General features: G+C 42.7%; 1 protein-coding gene across 1 annotated transcript in view; it reads right to left on the reverse strand.

Moving 5' to 3' along the window:
* LOC147748339 (von Willebrand factor A domain-containing protein 7-like) overlaps positions 1–13,838 on the reverse strand; it is a 434,333-nt gene that overhangs the window by 208,696 nt on the left and 211,799 nt on the right. Inside the window, exons 9-10 of the mRNA XM_086936415.1 lie at positions 6,957–7,178; positions 1,883–2,018 (exon numbers count right to left, since the gene is read on the reverse strand). Coding sequence (XP_086792541.1) covers positions 1,883–2,018; positions 6,957–7,178 — 358 coding nt within the window. The remainder of the gene's footprint in view (positions 1–1,882; positions 2,019–6,956; positions 7,179–13,838) is intronic.

A 13,838-nucleotide genomic window follows, 5' to 3' on the forward strand; every position in this document is an offset into this window, starting at 1 on the left:
ATAAGAAGGCAGGTCTTGTCATTATCAAGTGAGTGGTGTATGTCATCAACGACAGTGAGCATTGCCGTTTCGGTGCTGCAGCCTTTCCTGAAGCCTGATTGAAAGCGGTCGAGAGTAGTTTGAAGTTTTCGATGTGTTTGTCTAGTTGTAGTAGGACACATTTATCAAGAACCTTTGAGAGAAGGGGGAGGTTAGTGATGGGGTGGAGATTGTTTATGTCATTGGGGTCAGCCCTGGGGTTTTTGATTACAGGAGAGATTTTTCCAAGTTGAAGGAGGTGGGGACACAGCCAGTGGAGAGAGAGGTGTTGATGATTGTGGTCCAGTATGGGGTGATGATGTGCTTAAGGGCAGGAACAAGGTTAGAGGGTAAGGGGTATTTTGTGTGGGAGTACCGTTTAAGATTACCAATTACTTGAAAGACTTCTAGCTCAGTCACTGGGGAGGAAGTTGAGCAAGGAGGCATTGTTCTTTAGTTGTGAATTAGAGGAGTTGGTTTCTGGCGATGTGGTAGGGGATATGTGTGGTTGGGGGCGTGAGGAAGTAGGTGGGTGGAGAGAGCCGCTGGGGAGCGGTAGAATAGTGGGTAGTAGAGAGAAGGGGTAAACTGGTCGAGAGGATGTGGAGAAGGCATTAGAGGTTAGGGCAGGTTTGCATTGGGAGTTGGACGGGAGCTATGTAGAAAGGAAGGATTGATCAATTTTACCTATTTTTTCCGAGAAGAAGTGGGAACATTCTTCACAGCTGTAAGTGCGCTAGTGGAAAAGTTTCATAGGGCGGGTTGGAGGTATATCTGTAATGGGGTGGTGGTTGTAGAACCACAAAGGGGAAGTAGTGGAACAGCTCTCATTGACAGGTATTGAATTATCTGTGAAGGGCTGGTAGCAAAATACATGCAAAGATTAGTAGTGGTAAACCTGTGAATCACTGGCACTCTGCGAAAGGAAGATTTTACTCTACTGTGAGGCAGTCATCTGTCAACTGGCTACTTTATTAGGGGTGTGTGAACTTTGCACAACTTGCTTTTGTATATTTGTGCGAAATATCATAAAACAATTACTCAAAATTGTACTTAATAATGTGAAAAGCAAAAATGGCATTTGGCGCTGTATTTTAGCACACTAAAAATATTCTTTAAAAAAAGCGAATAACAGCTGCTCATGTTCTTTTGTTTGTGTTCTTCCAGCTTGCTCACTGTAACGTTTTAGGTACACATCATGGCATAATAGGGTCATTTCAGGAGTTTTGTGCGAAAAGAGTAACACAAAATTACCAAAATGACACTATATTACACCTTAGTAACCCAGATTTTGCCTTAGTCTACTATTTTTGCCAGGAGGGAACATCCACTTTCATGACCGGAGCAACAGGAAAAACTATGGGGCAGCAATTCCACTGCAACATGCTGAACTTGCCACCACGATGTGTGCGTATTGTAACTGCACCTCCACAGTGAGGCTACATTGCTTGTGAGTGCATAACACACGTCTACAAATGAGATGGCTTTCCTCCATCCCTCAGGTTAACATTCCGAGGCATTCTTTACAAAGTGTCATGTTCATGGTCTTGTACCAAGCAGTCACTATCAAAAGGGGGGTAGCACTCCCCCAGCGAAAATTTGGAAGCTAGTTTCTTACTTCGGAGCTGGTGGGGGCTTTATCAATGAGAAGTCTGTATTTTGCCACATTTTTGATAGAGAGGGGAACCCCAGGACAGGATGAATTGGTTTTGTTCCATTTTTTGGATTACCAACCTTCTTTGGATCAGCTCCCTGCACATCAACGAACATAGTTGTGCATCATAAAACTATATTCATATGTATAGCATTTCTATAGAACATGTACAGAAAATATAAATGAATGCCACGTACTGCCAGAACTTACCATTTGGGTCGATGACTGTGAGAGCTTTCACCACCCCTGAAAGAGACAGCCTCACCTCCTGTAAGGCAGGATCCACTTCGAAGCTGAAGGCATAGTCTGATTTTGAGGGACTACTCCTTGCATAAAATACCAAAACCTAGACAATAATGTGTACAACAGGGGAAGTACAAGTTAACAAAGATCCCACGTGCATGGCAGGTATACAGAAAATCAACATATAATGTCAGATCACTTCCATAATGGATAGAAACAGCTATATATTTTCTACAGTTTGACAAAATTACCAGAGGACATTGACATTAGGGACAGGTGCAACACAGTCGGACCACTTCAAAAAAATGTAGGCACTTCCAGAAATCTCCTATACTAGAAGAAAAATGAGTAGTCCTTAAAGATGAATATGTAAGTGCATGACCAATCCCCAAAGACTGTGACAATTGCACAGGAACAAGCAGAAGAAGAGGACATTGTCAGACCTCTGTTAGAAACGTGGGCGCTTGCAAAAAGCCAATCACTAGTGCTAACAGATCTTCCTCCAGAAGAATGAAATAGGTGATATTTATAAGATAAGTCAAACAAGCAATGGCATAGCCAATAGGTATCGCCTTTGGGACCTTATAAGTATTTAGTTATGCAGCACAATATCCTTGGTGCAACAACATCAACTGGTGCATGGCTAAAAACGTATAAGGTACCAAAGGCGAGACCTATTGGCTATGGCAATGCTTGTTATATTTGTAAGGGGTGAGCAGTTTCCCAGTAATAATGGTTTAAAACAGCAACAAAACATGAACAGGCCCTGACAAAGACAAAGGGCTGCCAGTCAACAACAGACCTAGTATTGTCTATTAAATGCAGCTAGCAGCCAGCAGTGAAAACGAAGAAAAGCATTTACTTTGTTGGTTTTCTGCAGCTCACTGTGAGCTCCTGAAGCGCTCTATCGAGTTACCTAACTCGTGAATTAAACCTGCCCTTCATGACTTTAAAGTCATTTGCACTAGGCATTGTGGGACTTGTGGTTTTATTTTTAACATTATTATGTTATGGGCACTTACTATAGCGCAGAGACTCACGCTAGAAGGTGAATTTCGGCGATATGCTACTCGGTGTCAGGCTGCGTCACAAAGCTTTCTGAAAGGTAAGCAAACCCCCTGGAACTTTAACAGTGGAGTGTCAAATGAATAAGGTAATTTGACTAAATTACACAGGGGGTGCAAAATGTAACACTTATGTCTGAGGGTGACCAGTCATCGTAAGTGTTGCAGCACTGATCACCTCACCCCATGCTGAGCAATTTCTCACTTTTTATCTGCTGGAGATAGAAATAGGTTATGCAGAAGATGATACATTATGGGGTGAGTGTGGCAAACTCATAAATATATGGAATAACACTGGGGCTACACGTTTTTCATTGGCACTTATTGTCGTGTTAGTCAGTCTCCACTGAAAGTGCTAACATACGCATGCCCACGCTGCACGAGTTACAAAAAAGATCCTGTTGAATATGTGAATAATGTACATAATCCTAGGCATATTTAAACGTATTTTGCATATCTCATTTGGAGAGTGTCAATGATGCTTAAGAAAGCACACTGCACATTCATGCATGCCCACAATATAGTAACTACTTAGTAGTTGCAAATTGAGGGAAACGTTTTTACATATATCTGAGCACCCAGTGTACACCCAAATTGGCCCTGTGCAACATGTGCACCAATAAAAGTATAATATTCCTACCCCATGATCCACCCCCTGTCAATGGATTACGTATTGCTAGGAGACGGGAGGGGCTTAGCAGCCACAGTAGAAGGTATTGCTGTGCGCATGGACAGCCAGACAGGAAGTGTTGGTATGCAACTACATGTCAACAGACAGAGCCCCAAGAGACAGGGCTAGGACAGAGTTTGAGTTGGCGAAGGGTGCACGTGAGATGAGGCAGTGATTGCGGGAATGGCTGTGTGCGCCTGGGCCGCTCTGCTGTTGCATTCTGTTTCCATGGCGACGCTAAGGCAGTGATCTGCACTATGCAGATGACAGTTAGGCATGCAATGGGGGAGGCGTGCAGAGGAGGAGAAGGCAGGTCACGCGGAGTATAATAGCAGATAAAGCCAAAGTTAAGTAGGTAGTTTAAGTGTAAGAATTGTTTCCCACGTACTTGGAAGAAAGAAGGCGGGAGTGTTGTCTTTTACATGTAAATAAGGGAGTCAGAGGAGATACATACCCAAAGCCAACAAAAAACCAAAAACACAATTAGAAAATACGCGAGGTTTAATTGAAACCACTAGATGGCAGAAAAGCACATCTTGTGCATCTATAAAATATTCATGGTGCAAACACAAGTCACATCAACAGAATGTTCGTACATGGCCATTTAATATGAAAAGTTAAAAATACTTCAAGTCTACAAATCAAAATCAAAGCTCGAACTCCAAGAGACATAGCAATGTGACCTGTACTACTGCTCACAAGCTTGAATAAAGGAAGGTTAAAGAGAGAGCAAAGGTGAAGAGCTAAAGCACCATGGAGAAAAGGAGGAGAAAATATGTCGTGGAGAAAGGGAAGGAAACGCGAGACGCGCTCTGTGGTGGTGAGAGGTGCTTGAGCGGGCAAGCGAGAGGAAAGCCAGATGGCGGCTGTGCGCGTGCCCACGCGTGTAACCGCAAGCTTTAGGCTACAAGCAAAAGCTTGTGGTCGGATTTAGAAAGGCCACTCACTAAATATTTCGCCAGGCCAGCACATGCGCTGGCTCAGGCGAGACCTAAAAAGGGCTGTGTGACAGATATTAAGTACATTGTTTATATACCTATCTTTCGTTGAAATAAAATTCAATTCTCACCAGGGAGTGCTTTTTCGAGCAGTATGTATTTAAAGACTCAATTTGAATTTAAATAACTATGCTCCTTCCCACTCTGTTTTGGCCACAACTTTTCTCATTGTCGCAGTGAAATCTTTGTTTGTGGAGGTATCCTTCTTAGACTCCCCGGAGACCCCATCCTTCCAACTGCTCATCACCTCTTTAATGTTGAATGGGTCCTTATTGTGTAACAGTAGCATTCATTATTGGTATTGAACGACATCTAAGGGGAGGTCCACAGCTATTACATTGGTTATCTAGTAGATAGCCTACTTTTCATTCCCCTTTTTGCATTTTATTTAACTCCCTTTAAATTTGTTTTTTTCATATAATTTGTATTCGTTTGCAGTTTGGTTGTATAACATTTCCAGCACTATTACAATACTCCAGGTACGGAGATGCAGGCTTACATCAAAACATAAGGAACAAAACATATTCCTCAACTTCCCCACCCTCTTATTGCTCATGTGAGTATGTAATATGCTTTTTGATAATATAAATATTTCAGTCAACTGGGATCACGGGTATTGGTCCAATACCCTCGCTGTGGACAGGCTCAATAAATTTTTCTCTGGCCTCTTGTTCACCTTCAATCCAATTCCCTGGGATACAACTAAATTGTCTTCACCCTCTGTTGTGTCCCCAAATATCCAGACCTAGTGCAGCAATCTTTATGCCTCGTCAGCGAATCTATCCTTCTCCTCCTCCTCCTGCTCATTCCGCAATTCAATCAGCTTCTGCCTCCATGCTGACTGGTTGTCCTCCAAGTGTTCATCATAACTTTTATTATTCATTCTAACCTCCTCAGCGCTGCCCATTCAGACTTATCACGTGACCATTCTGTGTATGTGGGTGGACGTGCACCCATCCACTTGATGACCAGCACCAAACCTAGCACCAGAAATGTGTTACCAAGTTTCCTTTTAGTAGGGAATGGGATCAGTCCTAGCAATACCTTGCGTGGATTACACGGGAATACCCTCCCTGTCGCACCGTTTAGGTTTCGCATTACCTGATTCCAGTAGGGCACTATGGAAGCGCAATTCCACACCACATGCATAAAGTCTGCTTCCAGGGTCCCACACCTTGGGCATCTGTCAGATCAAGTTGGGTGTGCACTCTGAGTAGGATTCTTCTTGTTTAATTTCAAGTTGGGCGAATGACATGGAGTATTTTGGGAGAGAGGTATGCCTGGTGTATATAATTATATTGTACAAGTGTAAAGCGTGCATTAGAGTTTACATACACGAACCCCCATTAAGTTAGTCACTGAACAGCCGTACCTCTTCACCTCTCCATTATAAGTGCGTATGAATTTTTAATTGATTTTGCCAATGCGCTATTAAGTTCATCGGCAAATTTTTGTGCCATTATCCAATCAGTGTTGTTATTCGGTAGGAACTTCTAAGGTATATCAGAAGAAACAGGAGCACAGATTATGCCTGTGTTCACACTTTTCGTAAAAGCACTGCTGCCTTTCAGACCTCCATGTTTTTGTGGACTTACCTCTACTGCTGTGATACATTGTCTGATGTTGCTTAATTTTTCGTGAGTGTTCGACAATTAGAATCTTGCAAACATCCGCCAGGGCAACAAGATTAAATCTTAGAAGGCCACCCATATACCTCAAGTTTGAAGAGAGATCAGGTGATCAAGTGACTAGGAAAGGAATTACCCAACCCACACTGACATTCTGAGTACTCTTTTTTGGACATTCCAATTCTTAAAGCTGACATTGACTCTTTCTATTCATTGGCACCAATCACTCTACATCCTTATAGTTTAGCCTTCACCATTATCTCAGCACCCCAATTTGGTGGTTCTCACAGCTGCCAGATGTTGGGCAAACTGTTGTCTACATTTTCACAGTATGGCTTCCTTTTTCTAGCATTCACATAAAGTGTTCTGAGGTGAACAAGCATTAATGGAAGGCTGTTTATAAGAACCCTAAAACAAAAAAATAAAATGCAAGACTTAGAAATAAAGTTTTTTCAGTCTTTGTGATGAAATATTAATGCTCTTTATTTTCTTTCAAGAGCCACAATTGTGTTCCTTTTTGCTTCTCTGCAAAGTGAGCAGTCAGAGCCTTCTGATTTACACCTACCATAACTACTGGTAGTTATTAACTGCTTCCCACATCCTCAAGTCTCTACAATCTCCGATCTTCAGTAGTACGCCCACCTCACAGTTTTTATGAATGAAGTATTTTAATCACTTTACCTTAGAACGCTGAGTTTGATCAGCTATGAGGCTTGCCAATGGCTTTGTCAGAAGCGGCGGGACAGAGAGAATCTCTCCTCCAGAAAATGAAGTTATGTCCTTATAATCTGGATTTGATGAGATTATCGGTGGATCAGGTTTCCGAGGAGAGGTTGGAGAAAGAAGCAACCACAACAAACCCCTTTTTCTTCTTGCTAGAGGATTGGCGATCACGAAATTCACCTACAGCAGAGCACACATATCATTAACATAATCATTAGAAATTGTATAAAATCTAATACATCCTGAGTTTATTGCTCGAAGATCATTTTGCCTTTATAAATTAAAAAGAAGTCAAACAACTAAGCAACATTTCCCAGACAGTCCTAAATATTTGTTGCTCTGTAACTGTTTCATGGGCACTGTTTTTGTAAACAGCAAGTCTGTTTTGTTCAAGACACAAGTTGAACTTTTCTGGGTATGAACACAGGAGACAGCCGATGAGAATCAATGGCCGTGTGAAGTAAGAGTGAGAGAGACGAATAAGGATTTAGGAGGGTACCACCTAACGATATATTTCCCTTCATGTTTGTCCCTTTCTTGCTATATTGAACATCTGTAATACGAACAACTCCAACAGAACTGCTATCCAAGTTTGCAGATAATGCTAAAACCTTCTGAATGATAATCTGATTTTCACCTGGTTTCACACCAGGTTTCATTGGCATTCACCTTGCCTTTGTTGGGCCATTCACAGCTTTCATCAAAGAGAAACTTTCTGGATAGGCTTAAATATGGTGCTTTTGGATGTTTGTCTAAAAATGTTTGTCTTGCGTCACAAGCCTCACATTTTTAACTTAAAAAGCCAATAATTTCAGTATCCATATATGGTGGAAGAAATGGAATTGCGTATGTTGAAACATTGTTTTTAGGGCCACAGTGGGGGTCCAGAGGGCACAGCAGTGCCCGTGCCGCATTTATCTTCACTAACACAACAGGTGATGGACCTCGAAACCGGTCCGGTCCTCGGATGCTTGAATCCGTTCTGGGAGGGACATGGCTTTTGTAGTTCGGACTGGACTGTTCCCATGGGGCACAGGGTCAGAGCTGATTTGCATATCGCCATTGTCTAACCCAGGGTGGTGTGGAGTGCAAAAAAACAATGGATTTGGGCCCAGATCTTTGGACTGGGGTGAATGTGTGACATTGATCCACATTCGGTCCATCACCTGTTTTGTTTGCAAATTCGCCATAAGTGCGCTGGGGATGCTCAGACGTGGGTCCCAGGCACTCCACACCACTGGAGTCAAGCTAGCCGGGCTGATGAGAGGTGTTACCTCGAAACCGGTCCGGTCCTCGGATGCTTGATTCCGTTCTGGGAAGGACATGGCTTTTGTAGTTCGGACTGGACTGTTCCCATAGGGCACAGGGTCAGAGCTGATTTGCATATCGCCATTGTCTAACCCAGGGTGGTGTGGAGTGCAAAAAAACGATGGATTTGGGCCCAGATCTTTGGACTGGGGTGAATGTGTGACATTGATCCACATTCGGTCCATCACCTGTTTTGTTTGCAAATTCGCCATAAGTGCGCTGGGGATGCTCAGACGTGGGTCCCAGGCACTCCACACCACTGGAGTCAAGCTGATGAGAGGTGTTACCTCGAAACCGGTCCGGTCCTCGGATGCTTGATTCCGTTCTGGGAAGGACATGGCTTTTGTAGTTCGGACTGGACTGTTCCCATGGGGCACAGGGTCAGAGCTGATTTGCAAATCGCCATTGTCTAACCCAGGGTGGTGTGGAGTGCAAAAAAACGATGGATTTGGGCCCAGATCTTTGGACTGGGGTGAATGTTTGACATTGATCCACATTCGGTCCATCACCTGTTTTGTTTGCATTTATCTTCACAGCTGCACTGCCGTAGCGGGCAGATGCACCAAGGGGGCACTTTTTGTTCTAAGAGTCCCGAAGTGGGGCTCAGGTGGCACAGTGGTGCCAGTGCTGTTTTGTTCTTCAGTTGCGCTGCCGCAGCGAGCAACTGCAACGTGGGGGTCATTTGTGAAGAGTCCCAGTAGGGACCCAGGAGGCACAGTAGTGTCAGCGCCACTATTTCTTTGAGGGCATTTTTATACGGTGGATGAGAAATTAGTTAGGTGCACTCCTGCCCTGCCCCAGCGCAGTGCTTGCCCCAGAGAGAAGGCCAGTTGGCCAGTGGGTCAGTGTTTGGTTGGTAGGGCGCCAAGCCCTAATGTGATTTATATGGTGCCTATGACAAATGTGAGGTGATTGCATAACATGTATACTTATGAGGTTGGTGCATAAAGTTTTTTACGCCTAAGGTGATGCTGATGGCATAATGTGATTTATGTTGCAGGATATAATGCTGAGTACAGTATTTTGCCAGTAATTACTGGTTGTGTTCTACATTTACAATTTGTGCTTTGTGATGGTTCTGACAGTGGCCCAATATGCCCTGTCATGTGTATACAATCCCCTGTAAATATTTCCTAGGGCCAGTTGGCTCAGTGTATATTGTGTGATTACTATTCTAATATAATTGAATAATACAGAGGCTATTTTGTATATATAACCATGTGTGGAGTTTCTTTTGTGGTGTGCCTACTGTGTTGCTGTTGTGTGTGTGTTGCGCAAACGCTTCACACATTGCCTCTGGGATAAGCCTGACTGCTCGTGCCAAGCTGCCAAGGGGGTGAGCCGGGGTTATCTTCAGCGTGTAACTCCCTTAACCTGACTAGAGTGGTGGTTTCTGCCTGGCTTATGCACAAGCCCTAGCCAACCAGAAATCATATTTCTAACAGTAACCATGACCATCTCCTATTTTTTTCTGAATTAATTTTTGTGGACCTTAAAATTCATGTTAAAGTGCTTCTGCTCTTGCCCCGAAACATGGTAACATTGTCTTACACCGGACTGGGATATTTATGTACTTACAAGTCCCTAGTAAAGTGGTATACCATATATCTAGGGCCTGTGAATTAAATTATTTTAGTAGGCCTGCAGCACCTATTGCGCCACCCTCTTAAGTAGTCCCTTGGCTGTCACAGGGCCCATTGTTGTCTGAATGCAGTTTAAACTGACAATTCGATTTGGCAATATAACACCCTTGCCAAGCCTTAAACTACCCTTTTATTGCATATAATTAACCCCTAAAGTAAGCTCAAGGATAGCCCAGGGTGCATTGTAATTAAAAGGTTGGACATGTACTTTTAAGGTTTAGATATCCTGGTAGTGAAGAGCTCCTAAATCTGTTTTTCTCTACTGTGAGGCCTACCTCTCCCATAGGATAACATTGTGTTAGCTTATTACATTTATTAAATGCTCACTTTTGATTGGGAACAGGTAAAAATGTTGTTTGGTGTCCAAGAAAATGTATTTTAAAACCGTTTTAAATGGTCAAGTCAGATTGTAAGTTACAATATGGAAAATGCCTATTTTAGAAAGTTTGCCTTTTCCTCCCCTCACTGTTTGGTGCATGAAGCCTGTTTCTGGGTCACATGACTGGGTGTAATTGTCTGTTGAACTTTGTTTATTCCTCCCAGACAGCCACACAATAGAGGCAATAGGTGTGCCTGGATGGATCATCACTGGAATGATGGCTGGCAGAGCAGGGCACAGTCCCACTTGCAACTTAAAAGCCTGTGTCCTACCTTCACACAAAAGACTTGTCACCATTGTATTGTTCATGCAGCCAGCTTGGAGCCAGGGCAGGAGAGGCAGGAAACTTCAAGAACTTCAAAGAGAATTTTCTAGAACCTTGTCCTACTTCAAGGACGGCACCAGGTATAAAACTAGAACCCTCCGAACCACTCTTAAGTTAACTTTCTGGGCCTTCAGAATGACTGCCTGCTGCTGTAGGTTGCTGTGTGCTCCAAAAGACTGCTTTGCCGCACTTTGAAGGACTACTTTGCTGCCTGGAGCCTGCCATGAACCCTCAGAGGTCTGCCTTGCTGTTTAAACCCTATTCCACTGCTTGAACACTGGAGTACAAGAGTGACTCCAAGGGACTAGTTGGCTAGCCACCCGATCAGAACCTCAGCGACAGAAAAGGCTCCCTCAATCTTGAACCCACACCTGGCCTAGTCTAAGTGTGTCCTGGTGCTCAAATTGGTGCCCCTCCAGTCCTGAACCCTTGGTGCTGGTGCTAAAGGTTCCCAGATAGGCACAATCCAAAACTTGGCACTTGGGAACAATTTGGGATAAAAACTTCTCTGAGAACTGAGAGAAGACTGGGACAAACCTGCTTGTCTATCTGCCCATTATATATCGTTGGTTGAGTTTGCGGCAGCTCCTTCTATGTTCTTCTCCAGAGCAGCAAATCTCGTTCAGAGGGCGTTTGCCCAAGAGGTATCCGGCCTAGTGGAACTGTAGTTGGCTACAGCTTGCAGCCTTATCTCGCGGAACATTTTCAGTTTACAAAAAAAGAGACTACGTCTGAATTTAGGAACCTTCACTGAGGCTTTGACCAGTGGCTCCCCAATGAGAATGCCTCTTCCTCAAACACTGCCTGCAGCCTTGCTGCGCTGAACTTTATCTTCTCAGAACACTTTTTCTGGAATGTGTTCTAACTCTGAAGGTAAGTGCCGACTGGACCTAATCCACCTTTTTTTATCTGAGTCTTGCTCTATTGTGGTCGGCCATATTTTTTTACTTTGACTCAGTCTTGTGTGGCTTGATGTCAACCATTGGTGCTTTGATCTTTAAGGAATACATTTTTATCCTAAACTTTTAAAATTCATTGCGCAGGATCAACAATTGGATTTTTGTCATTTTGGCATCAATTAATTTATAAAAATGTACTCTATTGTTCTAAATCGGTATGGGAGTTTTCTTGTGTTGTATTTTCACTTTAGGACTGTTTATGTGCTGCATACTTTACACATTGCCTCTATGTTAAGCCTGACTGCTTTTGTGCCAAGTTACAGGAGGGTTAAGCACAGGTAAATGTAGTGACTTTGTGGTTAACCCAAGCAGGGATTGTGGTTGTTGCTTGAACATAGTGAACACCCCATTCAAGCAACAACAGCTTCTCACAATGTGATACAATCAGTAGTAGAATTTATGGACATTATGCTATTTGCTGGGCCCACATTCAACCTATGAATTGGATTTTTAAAATCTATTCAAGGAAACATTTACATTATTGGCAGTAATGAACATGATCAATATGTTTGCAATTTCTAAAATCTTTTTACAAATGTGTGGCTGTAAGATGGGGACATTGTTTTCAATGATTTAAAGCTATAGTTTCCAATATGTGCATTCTGGATTTTCTCGGTGCTCAGCTTTATTGCTTGCTGTTGATGGCTTGACAAATACAACACACTATGGCGCTGATTATGAGTGTAGGCATTGTTTATCACCCCTGTTACATAACAATTCTTTAGGTTATATTTATCAGGTACGATTGATAACACCTAATATGAGTTTATGGGGAATTACATGCACATTTTGGTATTTAACGCACCAAAAGTTGCATGATGCAGCAATTACCATATGTTTTCCCCTGTTAAATTTCAGCAGGTTTGAACTGCCAAAATTAATTGAATTTTGTTTTTTTTAATGCATCCAATAATTATCGGATGCACTAAATAAAATTAAACCCATGTCCCATGTGTAACCAGGGGTTAATGCGCGGGAAGAAATTTACAAGTCACTCATACTTAGACCCTTTGAGACTTATATTTTTTCTTGATTTTTGTGTGTAATGAGCTTCTTATTTCCAAGGTAGTCTCCAAGTGCTTGGAAGTGGCAGCAGGGGCACAAGGTGGAAGATGAGAACAGAGACACTCCGTATAAGCATCTCAGACAAAAAATCAGTTCAGAATGATAATAGGAGTTTGCCTCTTTGAAAGTGAATTGCAATGGCACATAGAACATGTAGTCATATAGTTACTCTTATACGAGGCATCTAGCGAGTGTTAGATATCTGACTGGCTGACAGCGGGCCTGTATGTTAGTCACTTTGAAAGTCAATATGTCCTAAACGAGTCCAATCCCTTCTCTTCCAGTATTTTATACTGGAAGAGATACATTGATGATATCCTCCTAATTTGGAATATCGAACAGGACCTAAAACTATTTATTGACTGGCTGAATGGACGTGATCCCTGGCTAAAATTCACCTACACGGCCAACAATTCACAATTAGATTTCCTGGACCTCACAATTTTCACGGAAAACAATACTTTGCAAACAAAAACCTATACGAAGCCAACGGCTAAGAATAGCCTCTATCCTACAAGAGCTACCATCCAAAGCCACTGAGGGACAACCTCCCATACAGTCAATTTGTACGACTCAAAAGAAATTGTAGTGAGGATAGTGATTATAAAATAAAGGCTCAAGAACTCAGTGAAAAATTAAAGGTGAGAGACTACACTCCAGGAACTATTTCCAAATGCAGAAAAAGAGCAAACAACCAGCCGAGAGACTGCCTCTTACAAATCCATCCGAAAGAACAGGTGCCAGGCTTAACCACCTGTGTTACGACGTTCTGCCCATCCACCTATGAAGTCCAAAAACTGGTCAACAAAAATTGGCATATACTAAACACAGGAAGATTCGATTGGCCAAAACCGAGATTTGCCAACAGTCGAACTAAGAATTTGAAAGATGCACTGGTACATACTCGACCCACAAAAAGCAAACCACCTGTCCAAACAAGAGACGCTTCCATGACACCGATCACAGGACACTATCCTTGCGGGACATGTATAGCATGCAAATCAACTACAACATCAAAATCATTACAGTTAACAGAGACCCTACTGTGGACCCAAAGACAGCACACAAACTGTAATTCCACCCACGTCATCAACATGGTAAGCTGTCCATGTCAGAAAAAATATATTGGGATGACTTGTAGAAAAGTCAAAACAAGAATAG

The sequence above is a fragment of the Lissotriton vulgaris genome, chromosome 1_1 (assembly GCF_964263255.1).
Source record: "Lissotriton vulgaris chromosome 1_1, aLisVul1.2, whole genome shotgun sequence".
Classification (NCBI taxonomy): domain Eukaryota; kingdom Metazoa; phylum Chordata; class Amphibia; order Caudata; family Salamandridae; genus Lissotriton; species Lissotriton vulgaris.